The sequence below is a fragment of the Oncorhynchus masou genome, chromosome 13 (genome assembly GCF_036934945.1).
Source record: "Oncorhynchus masou masou isolate Uvic2021 chromosome 13, UVic_Omas_1.1, whole genome shotgun sequence".
Lineage (NCBI taxonomy): Eukaryota > Metazoa > Chordata > Actinopteri > Salmoniformes > Salmonidae > Oncorhynchus > Oncorhynchus masou.
Window position 1 is genome coordinate 85069955 of NC_088224.1, and position 20000 is coordinate 85089954.

The following is a 20000-nucleotide window of genomic DNA, read 5'->3' on the forward strand; positions in this document are numbered from 1 at the left end:
TGGGTGTTCTAATGTCCCCCCTCTGTGTTTCTCAGGGATATGGTGGGTCAGTTGAAGAGGTGTGTGTGTGCCGGTCTACCTCCCTCAGAGATGCACGAGAAACACAGGAGCAGCCTTGCAGCACCCCTCCCACCCCACAGACGAGGTCTGTCTCTCTGTCTGTGTGTCGGTGTGTCTGTTTGTCCTGTTGTCTGTGTGTCTGTGTGCTTACGTTTGTGCGTGTAAGCTTTCACACTGTCAAGCAGTGAGGCTGGTTGGGGATGAGCAGAGAAGGAGGGTGTGGAGGTGTCAGAGGAGGGTGTGGAGGTGTCAGAGGAGGGTGTGGAGGTGTCAGAGGAGGGTGTGGAGGTGTCAGAGGAGGGTGTGGGGGTGTCAGAGGAGGAGGAGGAGGAGGAGGGTGTGGAGTTGTCAGAGGGAGAGGAGGGTGTGGAGGTGTCAGATGAGGAGGAGGGTGTGGAGGTATCAGAGGAGGAGGAGTTGTCAGAGGGAGAGGAGGGTGTGGAGGTGTCAGATGAGGAGGAGGGTGTGGAGGTATCAGAGGAGGAGGAGGGTGTGGAGGTGTCAGAGGAAGAAGAAGGTGTGGAGGTGTCAGAGGAAGAAAGGATGAAGAGAAAATAGGGAACAAGAGATGATTACGGAGGGAGCTGTGGAACAGCATGGGAGCAAGAGAGAGGGAATGTTCGAGAGAGAGAGCGAGAGAGGGTGGGGGGGTAAGGAGAGGGAGATGAAAATGGACCAGCAGAGAGAGGAAGGCTCAAATGAAACCACAGAATCTAATGTTACATTAGATCTCACTCTCTCTCTCTCTCTCTCTCTCTCTCTCTCTCTCTCTCTCTCTCTCTCGCGCGCTCTCGCTCTCTCTCTCTCTCTCTCTATCTCTCTCTCTCGCGCGCTCTCTCTCTCTCTATCTCTCTCTCTCGCGCGCTCTCTCTCTCGCTCTCTCTCGCTCTCTATCTCTCTCTCTCGCGCTCTCTCTCTCTCTCTCTCTCTCTCACTCTCTATCTCTCTCTCTCGCTCTCTCTCGCTCTCAGCTGTGGTAATTCCTCTCCTGGACCAGGAACAAGGAGTTGTCATCTCAGTCTTACTGGTGAGTGCCACACACAAACCCAGACCGACATATTGTGGCGGAGCTGGTCTGAAGATCTAAAGCATCACAATCATCGGCCAATTTCTACTCATTCCTCCTCTCACTATCAATATATCATTTTCTCTTTCCCCCCATCTCTTTCTCTCTGAGGCTTCATTAGTCATTGTGTTGGCCTCTAGGGGTCTCTGCTCTACTCCCTTGTCACAAATCCCCCTAGGGGTCAGGGGTTAGGGTTCAGCAGGCTGCATTCCCAGCGGTCCCAGGTCACACACACATGTACGCGCGCACACACACACACACACACACACACACACACACACACACACACACACACACACACACACACACACACAGCGCCAGAGTCCCAGTTCTGTGTGTGTTTGTCATTGGGATGTGGGTCCGTGGCTGACATGAGGACTATGTGACAGACAAACACATTATGGACCTGAAACACTATTCACTTCTATATACACTATATCTACCTACGTCACACATTATACACTCTATATGTTCCCTTTTTGGAGCGTGTTTGATTCATGTAGTGCTCTCGTTTCTGGAACTATAATAAAAATAATCTGCTGTCCTGTATCTGACTTCGCCTCCAATTCACCATTGAGTGTGTGTGTGTGTGTGTGTGTGTGTGTGTGTGTGTGTGTGTGTGTGTGTGTGTGTGTGTGTGTGTGTGTGTGTGTGTGTGTGTGTGTGTGTGTGTGTGTGTGTGTGTGTGTTGCGATCGACATCACCGGCTCTCTAGCCATCGCCGCTCCATTTCTCATGTATCCATTTGTCTGGTCTTGTTTCCATACACACCTGCTTTTCATGTATCCATTTGTCTGGTCTTGTTTCCATACACACCTGTTTTTCATGTATCCATTTGTCTGGTCTTGTTTCCATACACACCTGCTTTTCATGTATCCATTTGTCTGGTCTTGTTTCCATACACACCTGCTTTTCATGTATCCATTTGTCTGGTCTTGTTTCCATACACACCTTCTTTTCATTTCCCCAATGAAGCTACTTGTATTTAACCCTCTGTTTCCCATCATGTGTTGTGTGTAGTTGTTTTCATGTTAGGTGGTGTTAGTTTACGCGCTCTACTTTTATGTTCCCTTTTTGGAGCGTGTTTGATTCATGTAGTGCTCTCGTTTCTGGAACTATAATAAAAATAATCTGCTGTCCTGCATCTGACTTCGCCTCCAATTCACCATTGAGTGTGTGTGTGTGTGTGTGTGTGTGTGTGTGTGTGTGTGTGTGTGTGTGTGTGTGTGTGTGTGTGTGTGTGTGTGTGTGTGTGTGTGTGTGTGTGTGTGTGTGTGTGTGTGTGTGTGTGTGTGTGTGTGTGTGTGTGTGTGTGGCCGAGGAGCTAACTTTTAAGTGGTAGTTCATCTTTGAACAGCTAAAAGTCTGGTGGATACACACAGTTGTGTCACGTGTCTCTAACATGCAATGCTCTGCTCTGTCATAGGTGGGCTGTAAACCGCTGAGTGATCAAGACGAACAACACCTCAACACTCTGGAGAAACATGTAAGAAACACACCCACAGAATAATACCCACAGAGACACCCACAGAATAATGCCCACAGAATAATACCCACAGAGACACCCACAGAATAATACCCACAGAGACACCCACAGAATAATACCCACAGAATAATACCCACAGAGACACCCACAGAATAATACCCACAGAGACACCCACAGAATAATACCCACAGAGACACCCACAGAATAATACCCACAGAGACACCCACAGAATAATACCCACAGAGACACCCACAGAATAATACCCACAGAGACACCCACAGAGACACCCACAGAATAATACCCACAGAGACACCCACAGAATAATACCCACAGAGACACCCACAGAGACACCCACAGAATAATACCCACAGAGACACCCACAGAATAATACCCACAGAGACACCCACAGAATAATACCCACAGAGACACCCACAGAATAATACCCACAGAGACACCCACAGAGACACCCACAGAATAATACCCACAGAGACACCCACAGAGACACCCACAGAATAATACCCACAGAGACACCCACTGAATAACCCACAAAATAATACCCACAGAGACACCCACAGAATAACCCACAGAATAATACCCACAGAGACACCCACAGAATAACCCACAAAATAATAACCACAGAGACACCCACAGAATAATACCCACAGAGACACCCACTGAATAACCCACAAAATAATACCCACAGAATAACCCACAGAATAATACCCACATAGACACACACAGAATAATACCCACAGAGACACCCACAGAATAATACCCACAGAGACACCCACTGAATAATACCCACAAAGACACCCACAGAGACAACCGCAGAGACACACCCACAGAGACATCCACACAGAGACATCCACACAGAGACATCCACACAGAGACACACCCACAGAGACACACCCACAGAGACATCCACACAGAGACACACCCACAGAGACATCCACACAGAGACACACCCACAGAGACATCCACACAGAGACACACCCACAGAGATATTCCCACAGAGACACACCCACAGAGATATACCCACAGAGACACACCCACAGAGTAATCCACACAGAATAATACCCACAGAGACACCCACAGAATAATACCCACATAGAACCCCACAGAATAATACCCACATAGACACCCACTGAATAATACCCACAAAGACACCCACAGAGACACCCACAGAGACATACACACACGGTCTATGAAGCAGTGTGGTTAGTTCAGAGACAGTAAGTCTATTGGTGTACTGTAAAGCCACTGACAGAGTTTCCCATTGACTTGGTCTGTTTTATTGGTCTGTTTTATTGGTCTGTTTTATTGGTCTGTTTTATTAGTCTGTTTTATTGGTCTGTTTTATTGGTCCGTTTTATTGGTCCGTTTTATTGGTCTGTTTTATTGGTCCGTTTTATTGGTCTGTTTTATTGGTCTGTTTTATTGGTCTGTTTTATTGGTCCGTTTTATTGGTCCGTTTTATTGGTCCGTTTTACTGGTCCGTTTTACTGGTCCGTTTTACTGGTCCGTTTTATTGGTCCGTTTTATTGGTCTGTTTTATTGGTCTGTTTTATTGGTCCGTTTTATTGGTCCATTTTATTTGTCCGTTTTATTGGTCTGTTTTATTGGCCTGTTTTATTGGTCCGTTTCATTGGTCTGTTTTATTGGTCTGTTTTATTGGTCTGTTTTATTGGTCTGTTTTATAACTGTGTAGTAATAGGATGGATTTTAGGGCTCCAGTCCCCTAACGCATCTGTCTGTGTGTGTGTGTGTGTGTGTGTGTGTGTGTGTGTGTGTGTGTGTGTGTGTGTGTGTGTGTGTGTGTGTGTGTGTGTGTGTGCGTGTGCGCGTGTGTGTGTGTGTGTGCGTGCGTGCGTGCGTGTGTAGGCAGCTGTAGCGTGTAGGAGGGTACGAACCCTGCAGTTGGCCAATCAGAAGTCTCTCGTCAGCCTGTCACCGATCCAGCCCCACAATGCACTGCTCCGGCCCGACCCCACAGACTACTGTGACCTGGACCGCAAGATTCTACAGCTGTGTGGTACACACACACACACACACACACACACACACACACACACACACACACACACACACACACACACACGCTTCTCTCTTGGGTCATATAACAGTAGTGCAGAAGAACGGTATGAATAAAAGTCTATGAATTTAGATTGGATGCATCTGTCAAAAGAGGGATGAGTCTGTGAATAACAACAGGAGTGTGAAAACAGGGTAAATACTGTCTTTTCCAGCTTTGATAAAACGCTGCCTAGAAACTCATGCATAATAAAACTGACGAGCTGTTGCCAAAGATAACTGCTGTATATACTGTATATATACATATATATATAGTATATACACAGTGTGGCAAAAAAGTATTTAGTCAGCCACCAATTGTGCAAGTTCTCCCACTTAAAAAGATGAGAGAGGCCTGTGATTTTTATCATAGGTACACTTCTAAAACAAAAATCCGGAAAATCAAATTGTATGATTTTTAAGTAATTCATTTGCATTTTATTGCATGACATAAGTATTTGATCACCTACCAACCAGTAAGAATTTCGGCTCTCACAGACCTATTAGTTTTTCTTTAAGAAGCCCTCCTGTTCTCCACTCATTACCTGTATTAACTGCCCCTGTTTGAACTTGTTACCTGTATAAAAGACACCTGTCCACACACTCAATCAAACAGACTCCAACCTCTCCACAATGGCCAAGACCAGAGAGCACAAGGCTGGGATGGGCTACAGGACAATAGGCAAGCAGCTTGGTGAGAAGGCAACAACTGTTGGCGCAATTATTAGAAAATGGAAGAAGTTCAAGATGACGGTCAATCACCCTCGGTCTGGGGCTCCATGCAAGATCTCACCTCGTGGGGCATCAATGATCACGAGGAAGGTGAGGGATCAGTCCAGAACGACACGGCAGGACCTGGTCAATGACCTGAAGAGAGCTGGGACCACAGTCTCAAAGAAAACCATTAGTAACACACTACGCCGTCATGGATTAAAATCTTGCAGCGCACACAAGGTCCCCCTGCTCAAGCCAGCGCATGTCCAGGCCCATCTGAAGTTTGCCAATGACCATCTGGAGGATCCAGAGGAGGAATGGGAGAAGGTCATGTGGTCTGATGAGACAAAAATAGTGCTTTTTGGTCTAAACTCCACTCGCCGTGTTTGGAGGAAGACGAAGGATGAGTACAACCCCAAGAACACCATTCCAACCGTGAAGCATGGAGGTGGAAACATCATTCTTTGGGGATGCTTTTCTGCAAAGGGGACAGGACGACTGCACCATATTGAGGGGAGGATGGATGGGGCCATGTTTCGCGAGATCTTGGCCAACAACCTCCTTCCCTCAGTAAGAGCATTGAAGATGGGTTGTGGGTGGGTCTTCCAGCATGACAACGACCCGAAACACACAGCCAGGGCAACTAAAGAGTGGCTCCGTAAGAAGAATCTCAAGTTCCTGAGTGACCTAGCTAGTCTACAGACCTGAACCCAATATAAAATCTTTGGAGGGAGCTGAAAGTCCGAATTGCCCAGTGACAGCCCTGAAACCTGAAGGATCTGGAGAAGGTCTTTATGGAGGAGTGGGCCAAAATCCCTGCTACAGTTTGTGCAAACCTGGTCAAAAACTACAGGAAACTTATGATCTCTGTAATTGCAAACAAAGGTTTTTGTACCAAATATTAGGTTCTGCTTTTCTGATGTATCAAATACTTATGTTATGCAATAAAATGCAAATGAATTACTTAAAAATCAATGTGATTTTCTGGATTTTTAGATTCCGTCTCTCACAGGTGAAGTGTACCTATGATAAAAGTTACAGACCTCTACATGCTTTGTAACTAGGAAAACCTGCAAAATCGGCAGTGTATCAAATACTTGTTCTCCCCACTGTATATACATACAGTTAAAGTTGGAAGTTTACATACACTTAGGTTGGAGTCATTAAAACTCATTTTTCAACCACTCCACAAATTTCTTGTTAACAAACTATAGTTTTGACAAGTTGGTTAGGACGTCTACTTTGTTCATGACACAAGCCATTTTTCCAACAATTGCTTACAGTCACTTATAATTCACTGTATCACAGTTCCAGTGGGTCAGACGTTAACATACACTAAGTTGACTGTGCCTTTAAACAGCTTGGGAAATTGCAGAAAATTATGTCATGGCTTTAGAAGCTTCTGATAGGCTAGTTTACATACTTTGAATCAATTTGAGGTGTTCCTGTGGATGTATTTCAAGGCCTACCTTCAAACTAAGTGCCTCTTTGCTTGACATCATGGTAAAATCAAAAGAAATCAGCCAAAAAATGTGTAAACCTCCACAAGTCTGGTTCATCCTTGGGAGCAATTTCCAAACACCTGAAGGTACCACGTTCACCTGTACAAACAATAGTACGCAAGTATAAAAACAATGAGACCACGCAGGCGTCATACCGCTCAGGAAGGAGACACGTTCTGTCACCTAGAGATGAACGTACTTTGGTGTGAAAAGTGCAAATCAATCCCAGAACAACAGCAAAGGACCTTGTGAAGATGCTGGAGGAAACAGGTACAGAAGTATCTGTATCCACAGTAAAACAAGTCCTATATCGACATAGCCTGAAAGGTCGCTCAGCAAGGAAGAAGCAACTGCTCCGAAACCGTCATGAAAAAGACAGACTACGGTTTTCAACTGCACATGGGGACAAAGATCATACTTTTTGGAGAAATGTCCTCTGGTCTGATGAAACAAAAATAGCATTGTTTGGCCATAATGACCATCGTCATGGAAAAACACCATCCCAACCGTGAAGCACGGGGGTGGCAGCATCATGTTGTGGGGGTGCTTTGCTGCAGGAGGGACTGGTGCACTTCACAGTATAGATGGCATTATGAGGAGGAAAATGATGTGGATACATTGAAGCAACTTCTCAAGTCATCAGTCAGGAAGTTAAAGCTTTGTCACAAATGGGTCTTCCAAATGGACAATGACCCCAAGAATACTTCCAAAGTTGTGACAAAATGGCTTAAGGACAACAAAGTCAAGGTATTGGAGTGGCTATCACAAAGCCCTGACCGCAATCCCAAAGTAAATGTGTGGTTAGAACTGAAAAAGCATGTGCGAGAAAGGCCTACAAACCTGACTCAGTTACACCAGCTCTGTCAGGAGAAATGGGCCAAAATTCACCCAACTTATTGTGGGAAGCTTGTGTAAGGCTACCTGAAATAATTGACCCAAGTTAAACAATTTAAAGGCAATGCTACCAAATACTAATTGTGTATATGTAAACTTCTGACCCACTGGGAATGTGATGAAATAAATAAAAGCTGAAATAAATAATTCTCTCTACTATTGTTCTGACATGTCACATTCTTAAAACAAAGTGGTGATCCTAACTGACCTAAGACATGGAATTTGCGGTGGAGCGCACAGTGGAATTTACAAGGATTAAATGTCAGGAATTGTGAAAACTGAGTTTAAATGTATTTGGCTAAGGTGTTAGTAAACTTCCGACTTCAATCGTATATACTGTATATATATATATACACACACACACGCACACGCACGCATGCGCACGCACGCACGCAAACACACACACACACACACACACACACACACACACACACACACACACACCCTCCCTCTATTGCTCTCTTTTCCTTCTTCCCTCATTCCACTTCTCCTCTCCATCAGTGGTCAGGACCACACAGCATCATCCTCTTCCTCTCCTTCTCTTCTCTGTCTTGTCTTTATTTTTAGTCTCAGGATTCTAACCCTCTGTCTCTTCTGTCCAACCCTAACCCTCCCTGGTTGCTTCTCTGTCCCACTTCATTCATTCTTTCCTTTCTTCCTTGCTTTATTACACATTTCCTCTCATCATTCTTCATTTAAAAAAAATCTGTAACCCCCTCTGTCTCTCTCTCTCTCTCTCTGACTCTCTCTCGCCTTCTGTCTCTCTCTCTGACTCTCTCTCGCCTTCTGTCTCTCTCTCTGACTCTCTCTCGCCTTCTGTCTCTCTCTCTGTCTCTCTCTGACTCTCTCTCTCCTTCTGTCTCTCTCTCTGTCTCTCTCTGACTCTCTCTCTGTCTCTCTCTCTCTCTCTCTCCTTCTGTTTCTTCTGTTTCTCTCTGTCTCTCTCTCTGTCTCTCTCTCTATCTCTATCTGACTCTCTCGCCTTCTGTCTCTCTCTTTGTCTCTTTCTCTCGCCTTCTCTCTCTCTCTGACTCTCTCTGTCTCTCTCTTACTCTCTCTCTGTCTCTCTCTTACTCTCTCTCGCCTTCTGTCTCTCTCTGACTCTCTCTCTGTCTCTCTCTGTCTCCCTCTGACTCTCTCTCACCTTATGTCTCTCTGTCTCTGTCTCTCTCTGACTCTCTCACCTTCTGTCTCTCTCTCTGTCTCTCTGTCTCTCTCTCTCTGTCTCTCTCTTACTCTCTCTCTGCCTCTCTCTTACTCTCTCTCGCCTTCTGTCTCTCTCTCTGACTCTCTCTCGCCTTCTGTCTCTCTCTCTCTCTCTCTCTGTCTCTGAGTCTCTCTCGCCTTCTCTCTCTCTGACTCGCTTTCTCTGTCTCTCTCTCTCTGTCTCTCTCTGACTCGCTCTTTCCTTCTGTCTCTCTCTCTGTCTCTCTCTGACTCTCTCTCTGTCTCTCTATCTCTCTGTCTCTCCCTGACTCTCTCTCGCCTTCTGTCTCTCTCTCTGTCTCTTTCTCTCACCTTCTGACTCTCTCTCTGTCTCTCTCTCTGACTCTCTCTCTCTCTGTCTCTCTCTTACTCTCTCTCGCTTTCTGTCTCTCTCTCTCTCTGACTCTCTGTCTCTGTCTCTCTCTCTCTCTTTGACTCTCTCTCACCTTCTGTCTCTCTCTCTCTCTCTCTCTCTCTCTCTCTCTCTCTCTCTCTCTCTCAGGTGAGCTGTATGACCTTGATGCAACTACTCTTCAGCTCAAAGTAATCAAATATGTAAGTACTGTAGATGTCATACCTATCCCTGTACACATGAAGACACACACACTATCCTTTCGTCTTCCACTCTATTCCAAACATATACAATTTTGTCGACTATTTGGTTTTTACAAATAACCATTAAACTCAAATTAAATAAAGTAATTGTTTTGACCTGTGCTTTTAAACATACTCAGATATTTAGAGAAATTGCCGATGTCCGAATACCCGTAGTTGCGTTCTAAATTGTAGACATTTGAGTATGTGAAAAAATAAAGTTTTAGGTGAATTTTCAAAAATTGAGTATGCTATAATAAATGCCAGGATGTCATACTCATTTTGAATGAGTAGTGGGCAACACAATGGAATGAGTTGCCCACTATTGAGGAAGAGAAGTGTATTTCCAGACACACGTTTGTCTGACAACAGCTGATAATCAGCTGAGGGGAAACACGCTGTACCAAAATTAACAAATGCCGGGAATCAACGCAAATATGAAATATATATGGATATTATATTAAACTTTTATTTAACCAGGAAAATACCCTTGAGGTTGGAAACCAATTTTTAGAGGGGGGCCTGGCAAGAAGTCAGCGTGTACACACAACACAAGCACACAATACATTAAAAACAATCACAGTTACACATTAGATGAGTCATTATCAGTAGGCTGAGACTAGTATGCTGTTATTAATTGCTTGGTGCAGTACACTCTAAATAGTATGTAGTACTATTATAACAGGGAATGCAGTTTAAATAAGTAGTAGGCTAGCTAGATTTCAGACATGGTAAAGGCTGTTTGAAGACGAGGACCAAGGTGCAGCGCGGTATGTGTTCATGATTCTTTAATAGAACTGAACACTAGAACAAAAAACAACAACGCGGAACAAACTAAACAGTTCTGTCTGGTGTAGACACACAAAACAGAAAATAACTACCCACAAACACCAGGTGGGAAAAGGCTACCTAAGTATGGTTCTCAATCAGAGACAACGATAGACAGCTGCCTCTGATTTAGAACCACACCCGGCCAAACACAGAAATAGAAAACAGGACGCCCACCCCAAATCACGCCCTGATCAAACCAAAATAGAGACATAAAAGGATCTCTAAGGTGTCAGGGTGTGACACATGGACAGTATTTTACATGCCAGATACTCAAATACACATGTACAGTATTTGAACCCAGGTCTGATAGGACCCCCCCCCCCCCCCCCCATGGAACTCTATTCCACATCAGGTAACAGTAGAATCAGTTTGATGTAAGCAGTAGAATTAGATTTAAAAAGCAGGTAAAAATACACCTTATAGAACAGCAGGGACTGTGATGTAACACAAACACTGGCGCAGACACATGCACACACACGATACACACACGTACACATGGATTTGGTGTTGTAGATATGTGTTAGTGGAGTATGGGCCTGAGGGCACACCACCTAATGTATTGTGAATTCTATAATGAATGTTTTGTAATGTTTTTAAAATTGTATAACTGCCTTCATTTTGCCAGACCCCAGGAAGAGTAGCTAGATAAATAAATACATAAAATTAACATGGGGATCCATAATAAATACAAATTCACACACACACACACACACACTGACACACATACACTGACACACACACACTGACACACACACACACACACATAGACACACACACACACACTGACACACACACACTGACACACACACACTGACACACACACACACACACTGACACACACACACACTGACACACACACACTGACACACACACTGACACACACAAACACACACACACACACTGACACACACACACTGACACACACACACACACACTGACACACACACACACACACACTGACACACACACACACACACTGACACACACACTGACACACACACACACTGACAGACACACACACACACTGACACACACATGCACACACACTGACACACACACACACACACACTGACACTCACACACACTGACACACACACACACACAGTTTGCTGCGTATGCTTTATGACTGTGCTCCTGTGTGTGTGCAGGGTTGGAGTGTGATCAGCAGAGTTGCGTGTGTGCAGAGTTGTGTGTGTAGATGTGTCAGCAGAGTTAGAGGGATTGGACCTGTTATATCTCTTAGTGGAAAGAGTGAGATAGATGTGATCAGCAGAGTTAGAGAGATGTGGACAGCAGAGTTAGAGAGATGTGGACAGCAGAGTTGGAGAGATGTGGACAGTAGAGTTAGAGAGATGTGGACAGCAGAGTTAGAGAGATGTGGACAGCAGAGTTAGAGAGATGTGGACAGCAGAGTTGGAGAGATGTGGACAGCAGAGTTAGATAGATGTGGACAGCAGAGTTAGAGAGATGTGGACAGCAGAGTTAGAGGGATGTGGACAGCAGGGTTGGAGATGTGATCAGCAGAGTTAGAGAGATGTGATTAGCAGAGTTAGAGAGATGTGATCAGCAGGGTTATAGATGTGATCAGCAGAGTTAGAGGGATGTGGACAGCAGGGTTAGAGGGATGTGATCAGTAGGGTTAGAGATGTGGACAGCAGAGTTGGAGATTAAGAGATGATGGACAGACAGAAATATTAGTTATTGAATAGATAAGATGTAATGATTGATGAGATAATGTTAGTCATGTATTGATGAGATAATGATCATGTATTGATGAGGGTTAGAGATGATGGACAGCAGGGTTATTGATGAGATGTGGACAGTCAGATGTATTGATGAGATAATGGGATGTGATCAGTCAGTATTGATGAGATAATGTATATATTATTAGTCATGATGATGATCATGTATATATTAGAGTTGATGAGATGTGATTAGCATGATTGATGAGATAGAGATATTGATGATATCATGTATATATTATTGGTAATGTATTGATCAAATCAAATCACATCAAATTTTATTTGTCACATACACATGGTTAGCAGATGTTAATGCGAGTGTAGCGAAATGCTTGTATACATATATGATGATATCATGTATATATTATTAGTCATGTATTGATGAGATAATGTATATATTATTTGTCATGTATTGATGAGATAATGTGTATATATTATTAGTCATGTATTGATGAGATAATGTATATATTATTAGTCATGTATTGATGAGATAATGTATATATTATTAGTCATGTATTGATGAGATAATGTATATATTATTAGTCATGTATTGTATTGATGAGATAATGTATATGTTATTAATGATGAGATAATATATTATTAGTCATGTATTGATGAGATAATGTATATATTATTAGTCATGTATTGATGATGTATATATTATTAGTAATAGTGTATATATTATTGTCATGTATTGATGAGGTCATGTATATATTATTAGTCATGTATTGATGAGATAATGTGTATATATTATTAGTCATGTATTGATGAGATAGTGTATATATTATTAGTCATGTATTGATGAGGTCATGTATATATTAATAGTCATGCATTGATGAGATAATGTATATATTATTAGTCATGTATTGATGAGATAATGTATATATTATTAGTCATGTATTGATGAGATAATGTATATATTATTAGTCATGTATTGATGAGATCATGTATATATTATTAGTCATGTATTGATGAGATAATGTATATATTATTAGTCATGTATTGATGATATCATGTATATATTATTAGTCATGTATTGATGATATCATGTATATATTATTAGTCATGTATTGATGAGATAATGTATATATTATTACTCATGTATTGATGAGATAATGTATATATTATTACTCATGTACTGGTTATTTTGTCTCCTCAGTTGCAGCAGCAGACCCAGTCTCAGTGCTGCTGTCTGCTACTGGTGTCTGAGGACAACCAGCAGCTCTTCTGTCAGGTACGTCCTCATCTCAATGCGAGTCTCCCTGCTTTAATAAAGGTTCAATTAATAATACCTTATACCACGTGAGTCTGATAACAGGGTTTTCCTCCAATAGAGAGGGACGGAAGGAATCTCAGAACCTGTGTAAAGTCTGACCTCTCTTCTCCTCAGGTGGTTGGAGACAAAGTTCTGGAGGAGGAGATCAGCTTCCCTGTGAGTCCTGACCCCTAACCCCTAACCCCTGACTCATGTTTCTGCCCCTAAACGTTTCAGGAATTTGAGACTTTGATATGGGGAAATTAAGAGGCAAGAGGATAAATGATCATCTCTCCTTCCAGCTGATGTTTGGGCGCTTTGGGCAGGTAGTGGAGAAGAAGAGATCCATCACTCTTCAGGACGTCACTGCGGTGAGTGACCTTGATCCTAAACTGTGAAAAGCATCTCTCCACGTGGATCGAAGTGGATGCAGTCCAGCTAGATCCTAATAGTCTCTTTCTCTTTCTTTGCACACACACGTACACTACCGGTCAAACGTTTTAGAACACCTACTCAATCAAGGGTTTTTCTTTATTTTTACTATTTTATACATTGTAGACTAATAGTGAAGACATCAAAAATATGAAATAACACATGGAATCATGTAGAAACCAAAAGAGTGTTTAATAAATCAAAATATATTGTATATTTGAGATTCTTCAAAGTAGCCACCCTTTGCCTTGATGACTGCTTTGCACACTCTTGGCACTCTCTCAACCAGCTTCATGAGGTAGTCACCTGGAATGCATTTCAATTAACAGGTGTGTCTTGTTGAAAGTTAATTAGTGGAATTTCTTTCCTTATTAATACGTTTGAACTAATCCGTTGTGTTGTGTCAAGGTAGGGTGGTATACAGAAGATAGCCCTATCTGGTAAAAGACCAAGTCCATATTATGGCAAGAACAGCTCAAATAAGCAAAGCAAAACGACAGTCCATCATTATTCATTGCTGCCAATGACTGGAACGAACTACAAAAATCTCTGAAACTGGAAACACTTATCTCCCTCACTAGCTTTAAGCACCAACTGTCAGAGCAGCTCACAGATGACTGCACCTGTACATAGCCCACCTATAATTTAGCCCAAACAACTACCTCTTTCCCTACTGTATTTATTTTGCTCCTTTGCACCCCATTATTTTTATTTCTACTTTGCACATTCTTCCATTGCAAATCTACCATTCCAGTGTTTTACTTGCTATATTGTATTTACTTTGCCACAAGCCTTTTTTTGCCTTTACCTCCCTTATCTCACCTCATTTGCTCACAGCGTATATAGACTTGTTTCTACTGTATTATTGACTGTATGTTTGTTTTACTCCATGTGTAACTCTGTGTCAAAGTATGTGTCGAACTGCTTTGCTTTATCTTGGCCAGATCACAATTGTAAATGAGAACTTGTTCTCAACTGGCCTACCTGGTTAAATAAAGGTGTTCTCAACTGGCCTACCTGGTTAAATAAAGGTGTTCTCAACTGGCCTACCTGGTTAAATAAAGGTGTTCTCAACTGGCCTACCTGGTTAAATAAAGGTGTTCTCAACTGGCCTACCTGGTTAAATAAAGGTGTTCTCAACTGGCCTACCTGGCTGGTTAAATAAAGGTGTTCTCAACTGGCCTACCTGGCTGGTTAAATAAAGGTGTTCTCAACTGGCCTACCTGGTTAAATAAAGGTGTTCTCAACTGGCCTACCTGGTTAAATAAAGGTGTTCTCAACTGGCCTACCTGGTTAAATAAAGGTGAAATAAATCAAATAAAAATAAATCAAATTACTTGAAGACATGAAGGTCAGTCGATACGGAATATTTCAGGACTTTGAAAGTTTCTTCAAGTGCAGTCGCAAAAACCAACAAGCTCTATGATGAAACTGGCTCTCATGAGGACCGCCACCAGAATGAAGGTCATTGTCTGATTGTCTGTCTCTCTCTCTCTCTCTCTCTCTCTCTCTCTCTCTCTCTCTCTCTCTCTCCACCTGTCTCTCTCTCTCCACCTGTCTCTCTCCCTCTAGGAGGAACGTAGACAGCTATCCAGTATGCTTGGCAGTGAGGTGTCCTCTCTGCTATGTGTCCCTGTGGTCAGCAGAGCCACTGGCCAGGTGGTGGCACTAGCCTGCGCCTTCAACAAACAGGGAGGACAGAGGTGTGACACACACACACAAACATGAGAGTGCATTGTAATAGACCTCTGTGTTCCAGAGATAACAAGCCAGCTCCAGATGACCAAAGAGAACATGGTCGTCACCCCCAAGTGTGTGTGTGTGTGTGTGTGTGTGTGTGTGTGTGTGTGTGTGTGTGTGTGTGTGTGTGTGTGTGTGTGTGTGTGTGTGTGTGTGTGTGTGTGTGCGTGCGTGCGTGCGTGCGTGTGTGTCAGACGCTGCCCCATTAATCAATGTGTGTGTGTGTCTGTGTTCTCCGTAGAGCCCCTACAACATGAGCTTCAAACCTGCCCTGGATACACACACACACACACGTAACAGTGTAGCTTCCGTCCCTCTCCTCACCCCAACCTGAGCTCAAACCAGGGACCCTCTGCACACATCAACAACTGCCTCCCATAAAGCATCGCTACCCATCGCTCCACAAAAGGCACGGCCCTTGCAGAGCAAGGGGAACTACTACTTCAATGTCTCAGAGCGAGTGACGTCACCAATTGAAACGCTATTAGCCGCACCGCTAACTAGCTAGCCATTTCACACCGGTTACACACACACACACACACACACACACACACACACACACACACACACACACACACACACACACACACACAGTGTGACAGAGAGGGAGGTGAAGTATTGCTGACGACAGTGGTAATCCCAGTAAGCTCTCTGCTGACGTTTTGGCTCTTCCTCCCTCTCTGTCTGTCTCATATCTCTTCCTCTTCTGTCTCCCTTCCTCCCCTCGTCTTTCTCTCTTCCTCCCTCTCTGTCTGTCTCCCTTCCTCCCCTCGTCTGTCTCTCTTCCTCCCCTCGTCTTTCTCTCCCCTCTTCTGTCTCTCTTCCTCCACCATCTTCTGTCTAGACACCTTCCTCCCCTCGTCTTTCTCTCTTCCTCCCTCTCTGTCTGTCTCCCTTCCTCCCCTCGTCTGTCTCTCTTCCTCCCCTCGTCTTTCTCTCTTCCCTTCTCCCTGCCTCTTCCTCTCTTTTTCTACTCGTATTAAAGTGGATGAAGATTAAAGCCACTCATCTCCTCCTTTTAAAGAGATATTAACCTTAGACACACACATTCAAACACACGCACACACACACACACACACACACTCACACACATTAGTAAACTGTAGCAAATGTGTTTATCCTCTATTTCTGGTATTTCCGTCAAAACTCTCTCACATCCCACTCTCCATCTCATCCCTCTCTCCATCGCATCGCTCTCTCTCACCATCCCTCTCTCCATCTCATCCCTCTCTCCATCGCATCGCTCTCTCTCACCATCCCTCTCTCCATCTCATCCCTCTCTCCATCGCATCGCTCTCTCTCACCATCCCTCTCTCCATCTCATCCCTCTCTCCATCGCATCGCTCTCTCTCACCATCCCTCTCTCCATCTCATCCCTCTCTCCATCACATCGCTCTCTCTCACCATCCCTCTCTCCATCTCATCCCTCTCTCCATCGCATCTCCATCTCTCTCTCACCATCCCCTCTCTCCATCTCATCCCTCTCTCCATCGCATCGCTCTCTCTCACCATCCCTCTCTCCATCTCATCCCTCTCTCCATCGCATCGCTCTCTCTCACCATCCCTCTCTCCATCTCATCCCTCTCTCCATCTCACTATCCCTCTACATCTTATAGCTCTCTCTCAGCATCCCTCTCTCTCACCATCTGTCTCTCCATCTCATTGCTCTCTCTCACATCCCTCACTCTCACCATCCCTCTCTCACGGTTCCTCTCTCACCATCCCACTCTCACCATCCCACTCTCACCATCCCTCTCGCACCATGCCTCTCTCACCATCCCTCTCTCCATCTCATCGCTCTCTCTCACCATCCCTCTCTCTCTCCATACCTCTCTCTCCAACCTCCATCTCATCCCTCTCTCCATCTCATCGCTCTCTCTCACCATCCCTCTCTCTCTCCATACCTCTCTCTCCAACCTCTCTCTCATCTATCTCTCTCATCATCCCTCTCTCTCATCATCCCTCTCTCAAACATCCCTCTCATCCCTCACTCCCACCTCCCTGCCTCTTCTCCCTCGATGATGTTGGTGTGGTAAGGCTGGGCTAATAATTCACCTGCCTGGTGCTGAAATACTGATGCTTTCCTTGTCTCCCTGCTAGTTTATTGATTTGTTCATGTCACTGATTGGCTGGAGGGTTCATTCACCTTGTGTCCCAGGTCTGAATCAGTCCCTTGTTAGTAAGAGAGAATGGAGACAGTAAAAAAATCCAATAGCACCTAAATTCAACCTGTCATAATTGAGTCCATCCTTCATCCCTCCATCCCTCATTCCCTTCATCCCTCCATCCCTCATCCCCCTCCATCCCTCATTCCCTCCATCCCTCCATCCCTCATCCTCCTCCATCCCTCCATCCCTCATCTACCTCCATCCCTCCATCCCTTATCCCTCTCCATCCCTCCCTTCATCTACCTCCATCCCTCCATCCATCATCTACCTCCATCCCTCATCTACCCCCATCCCCCCATCCCTCCATCCCTCATCTATCTCCATCCCTCATCCCCCTCCATCCCTCCATCCCTCATCTACCTCCATCCCTCATCTCACCTCCATCCCTCATCTACCTCCATCCTTCATCCCCCTCCATCCCTCCATCCCTCATCCTCCTCCATCCCTCCATCCCTCATCTACCTCCATCCCTCATCCCCCTCCATCCCTCATCCCTCTCCATCCCTCATCTACCTCCATCCCTCCATCCATCATCTACCTCCATCTCTCCATCCCTCCATCCCTCATCTACCTCCATCCCTCATCTACCCCCATCCCTCCATCCCTCCATCCCTCATCTATCTCCATCCCTCATCCCCCTCCATCCCTCCATCCCTCATCTACCTCCATCCCTCATCTACCTCCATCCTTCATCCCCCTCCATCCCTCATCCCCCTCCATCCCTACCTCCATCCCCATCCATCCCTCCATCTACCTCCATCCCTCATCTACCTCCATCCTTCATCCCCCATCCCCATCCCTCCATCCCCATCCCTCCATCCCTCATCTCCATCCCTCCTCCATCCCTCCATCCCCCTCCATCCCTCCATCCCTCCATCTACCTCCATCCCTCCATCCCTCCCCTCCATCCCTCATCCCCCTCCATCCCTCCGTCCCTCATCTACCTCCGTCCCTCATCTACCTCCATCCCTCATCTACCTCCATCCCTCCATCCCTCATCTACCTCCATCCCTCCATCCCTCATTTCCTCCATCCCTCATTCCCTCCATTCCCCATCTACCTCCATCCCTCCATCCTTCATCTACCTCCATCCCCCTCCATCCCTCATCTACCTCCATCCCTCCACCTCCATCCCTCATTCCCTCCTTCCCTCCATCCCCCTCCATCCCTCCATCCTTCATCTACCTCCATCCCTCATCCCCCTCCATTCCTCATTCCCTCCATCCCTCATCTACCTCCATCCCTCTATCCCTCATTCCCTCCTTCCCTCCATCCCCCTCCATCCCTCCATCCCTTATCCCCCTCCATCCCTCATCTACCTCCATCCCTCCTTCCCTCCATCCCCCTCCATCCCTCATCTCCCTCCATCCCTCATCTACCTCCATCCCTCCATCCATCTTTCATCTCAGTTGTCATGACATAGCCCCCATGCTACTCCACTTTATTTCTCTCTCACTTTCCTCACTTTCCCCTCGACATAACAATTATTTATTTTTTTCAATTGGAAGGGCTTTATTGGCATGGGAAACATATGTTAACATTGCCAAAGCAATTGAACTAGATAATAAACAAAAGTGAAATAAACAATAAAAAATGAACAGTTAACATTACACTCACAAGTTTGAAATTAATAGACACATTTCAAATGTCATATCTCTATCTCTCACACTCATCCCTCTCCACCTCTATTGACTCCATCTGTCTCTCCTTCTACCCGCACTCACTCTCATCTCCTTCCCGGTTCTATCCTCCTATCACATAGCACATGCAATATGTTCTGCCAGACAGATATCTGATGCCTCCAGATTTAGAGGAACCTGCATTCCAGTGAGCCTATTGGTTCTTTGTGCCAACAAGCCAATCCGGGCCTAGCGCCAGCCTGCTGTCAGAAACAGCCCTGACTCAGAGGTGGTGATTGAGGGATAAGGGAATAGTTTTCCTAATTATGTGACCTGGCCTAAAAAAACAGCTCCTTTATAAACAAGTCCTCTAGTCTAGAATGATCACAGGTCTCTCCTCTATAGTGATCAGAGTGGTAAGGTGTTGCCATCTGCAGGCAGATCTGATATTAATATAGCAGCATAGGTTTTATCTCTGTCCATCTGGCCTGTTTAAACACATATTTAATGCCCATGATTATTCTATTGATCAGTCAATATAATAATGTTTCATTTTGGACATAAATGTGTTCTCTCTGTGCAGACACACGGACGTGGATGAACATACGATCCAGCACTGCT

At 44.7% G+C, this 20000-nt stretch overlaps 1 protein-coding gene across 1 annotated transcript in view; it reads left to right on the plus strand.

Annotated features, from left to right (window-relative positions):
- Positions 1 to 20000, plus strand: part of LOC135553157 (cGMP-dependent 3',5'-cyclic phosphodiesterase-like) — a 180659-nt gene that overhangs the window by 128407 nt on the left and 32252 nt on the right. The window contains exons 6-15 of the mRNA XM_064985314.1: positions 36 to 145; positions 1032 to 1087; positions 2553 to 2612; positions 4494 to 4644; positions 9501 to 9553; positions 13325 to 13399; positions 13556 to 13597; positions 13723 to 13791; positions 15425 to 15555; positions 19963 to 20000. The exon at positions 19963 to 20000 is cut by the window's right edge and continues 114 nt beyond it. Of these exons, the coding sequence (XP_064841386.1) occupies positions 36 to 145; positions 1032 to 1087; positions 2553 to 2612; positions 4494 to 4644; positions 9501 to 9553; positions 13325 to 13399; positions 13556 to 13597; positions 13723 to 13791; positions 15425 to 15555; positions 19963 to 20000 (785 nt within the window). The remainder of the gene's footprint in view (positions 1 to 35; positions 146 to 1031; positions 1088 to 2552; positions 2613 to 4493; positions 4645 to 9500; positions 9554 to 13324; positions 13400 to 13555; positions 13598 to 13722; positions 13792 to 15424; positions 15556 to 19962) is intronic.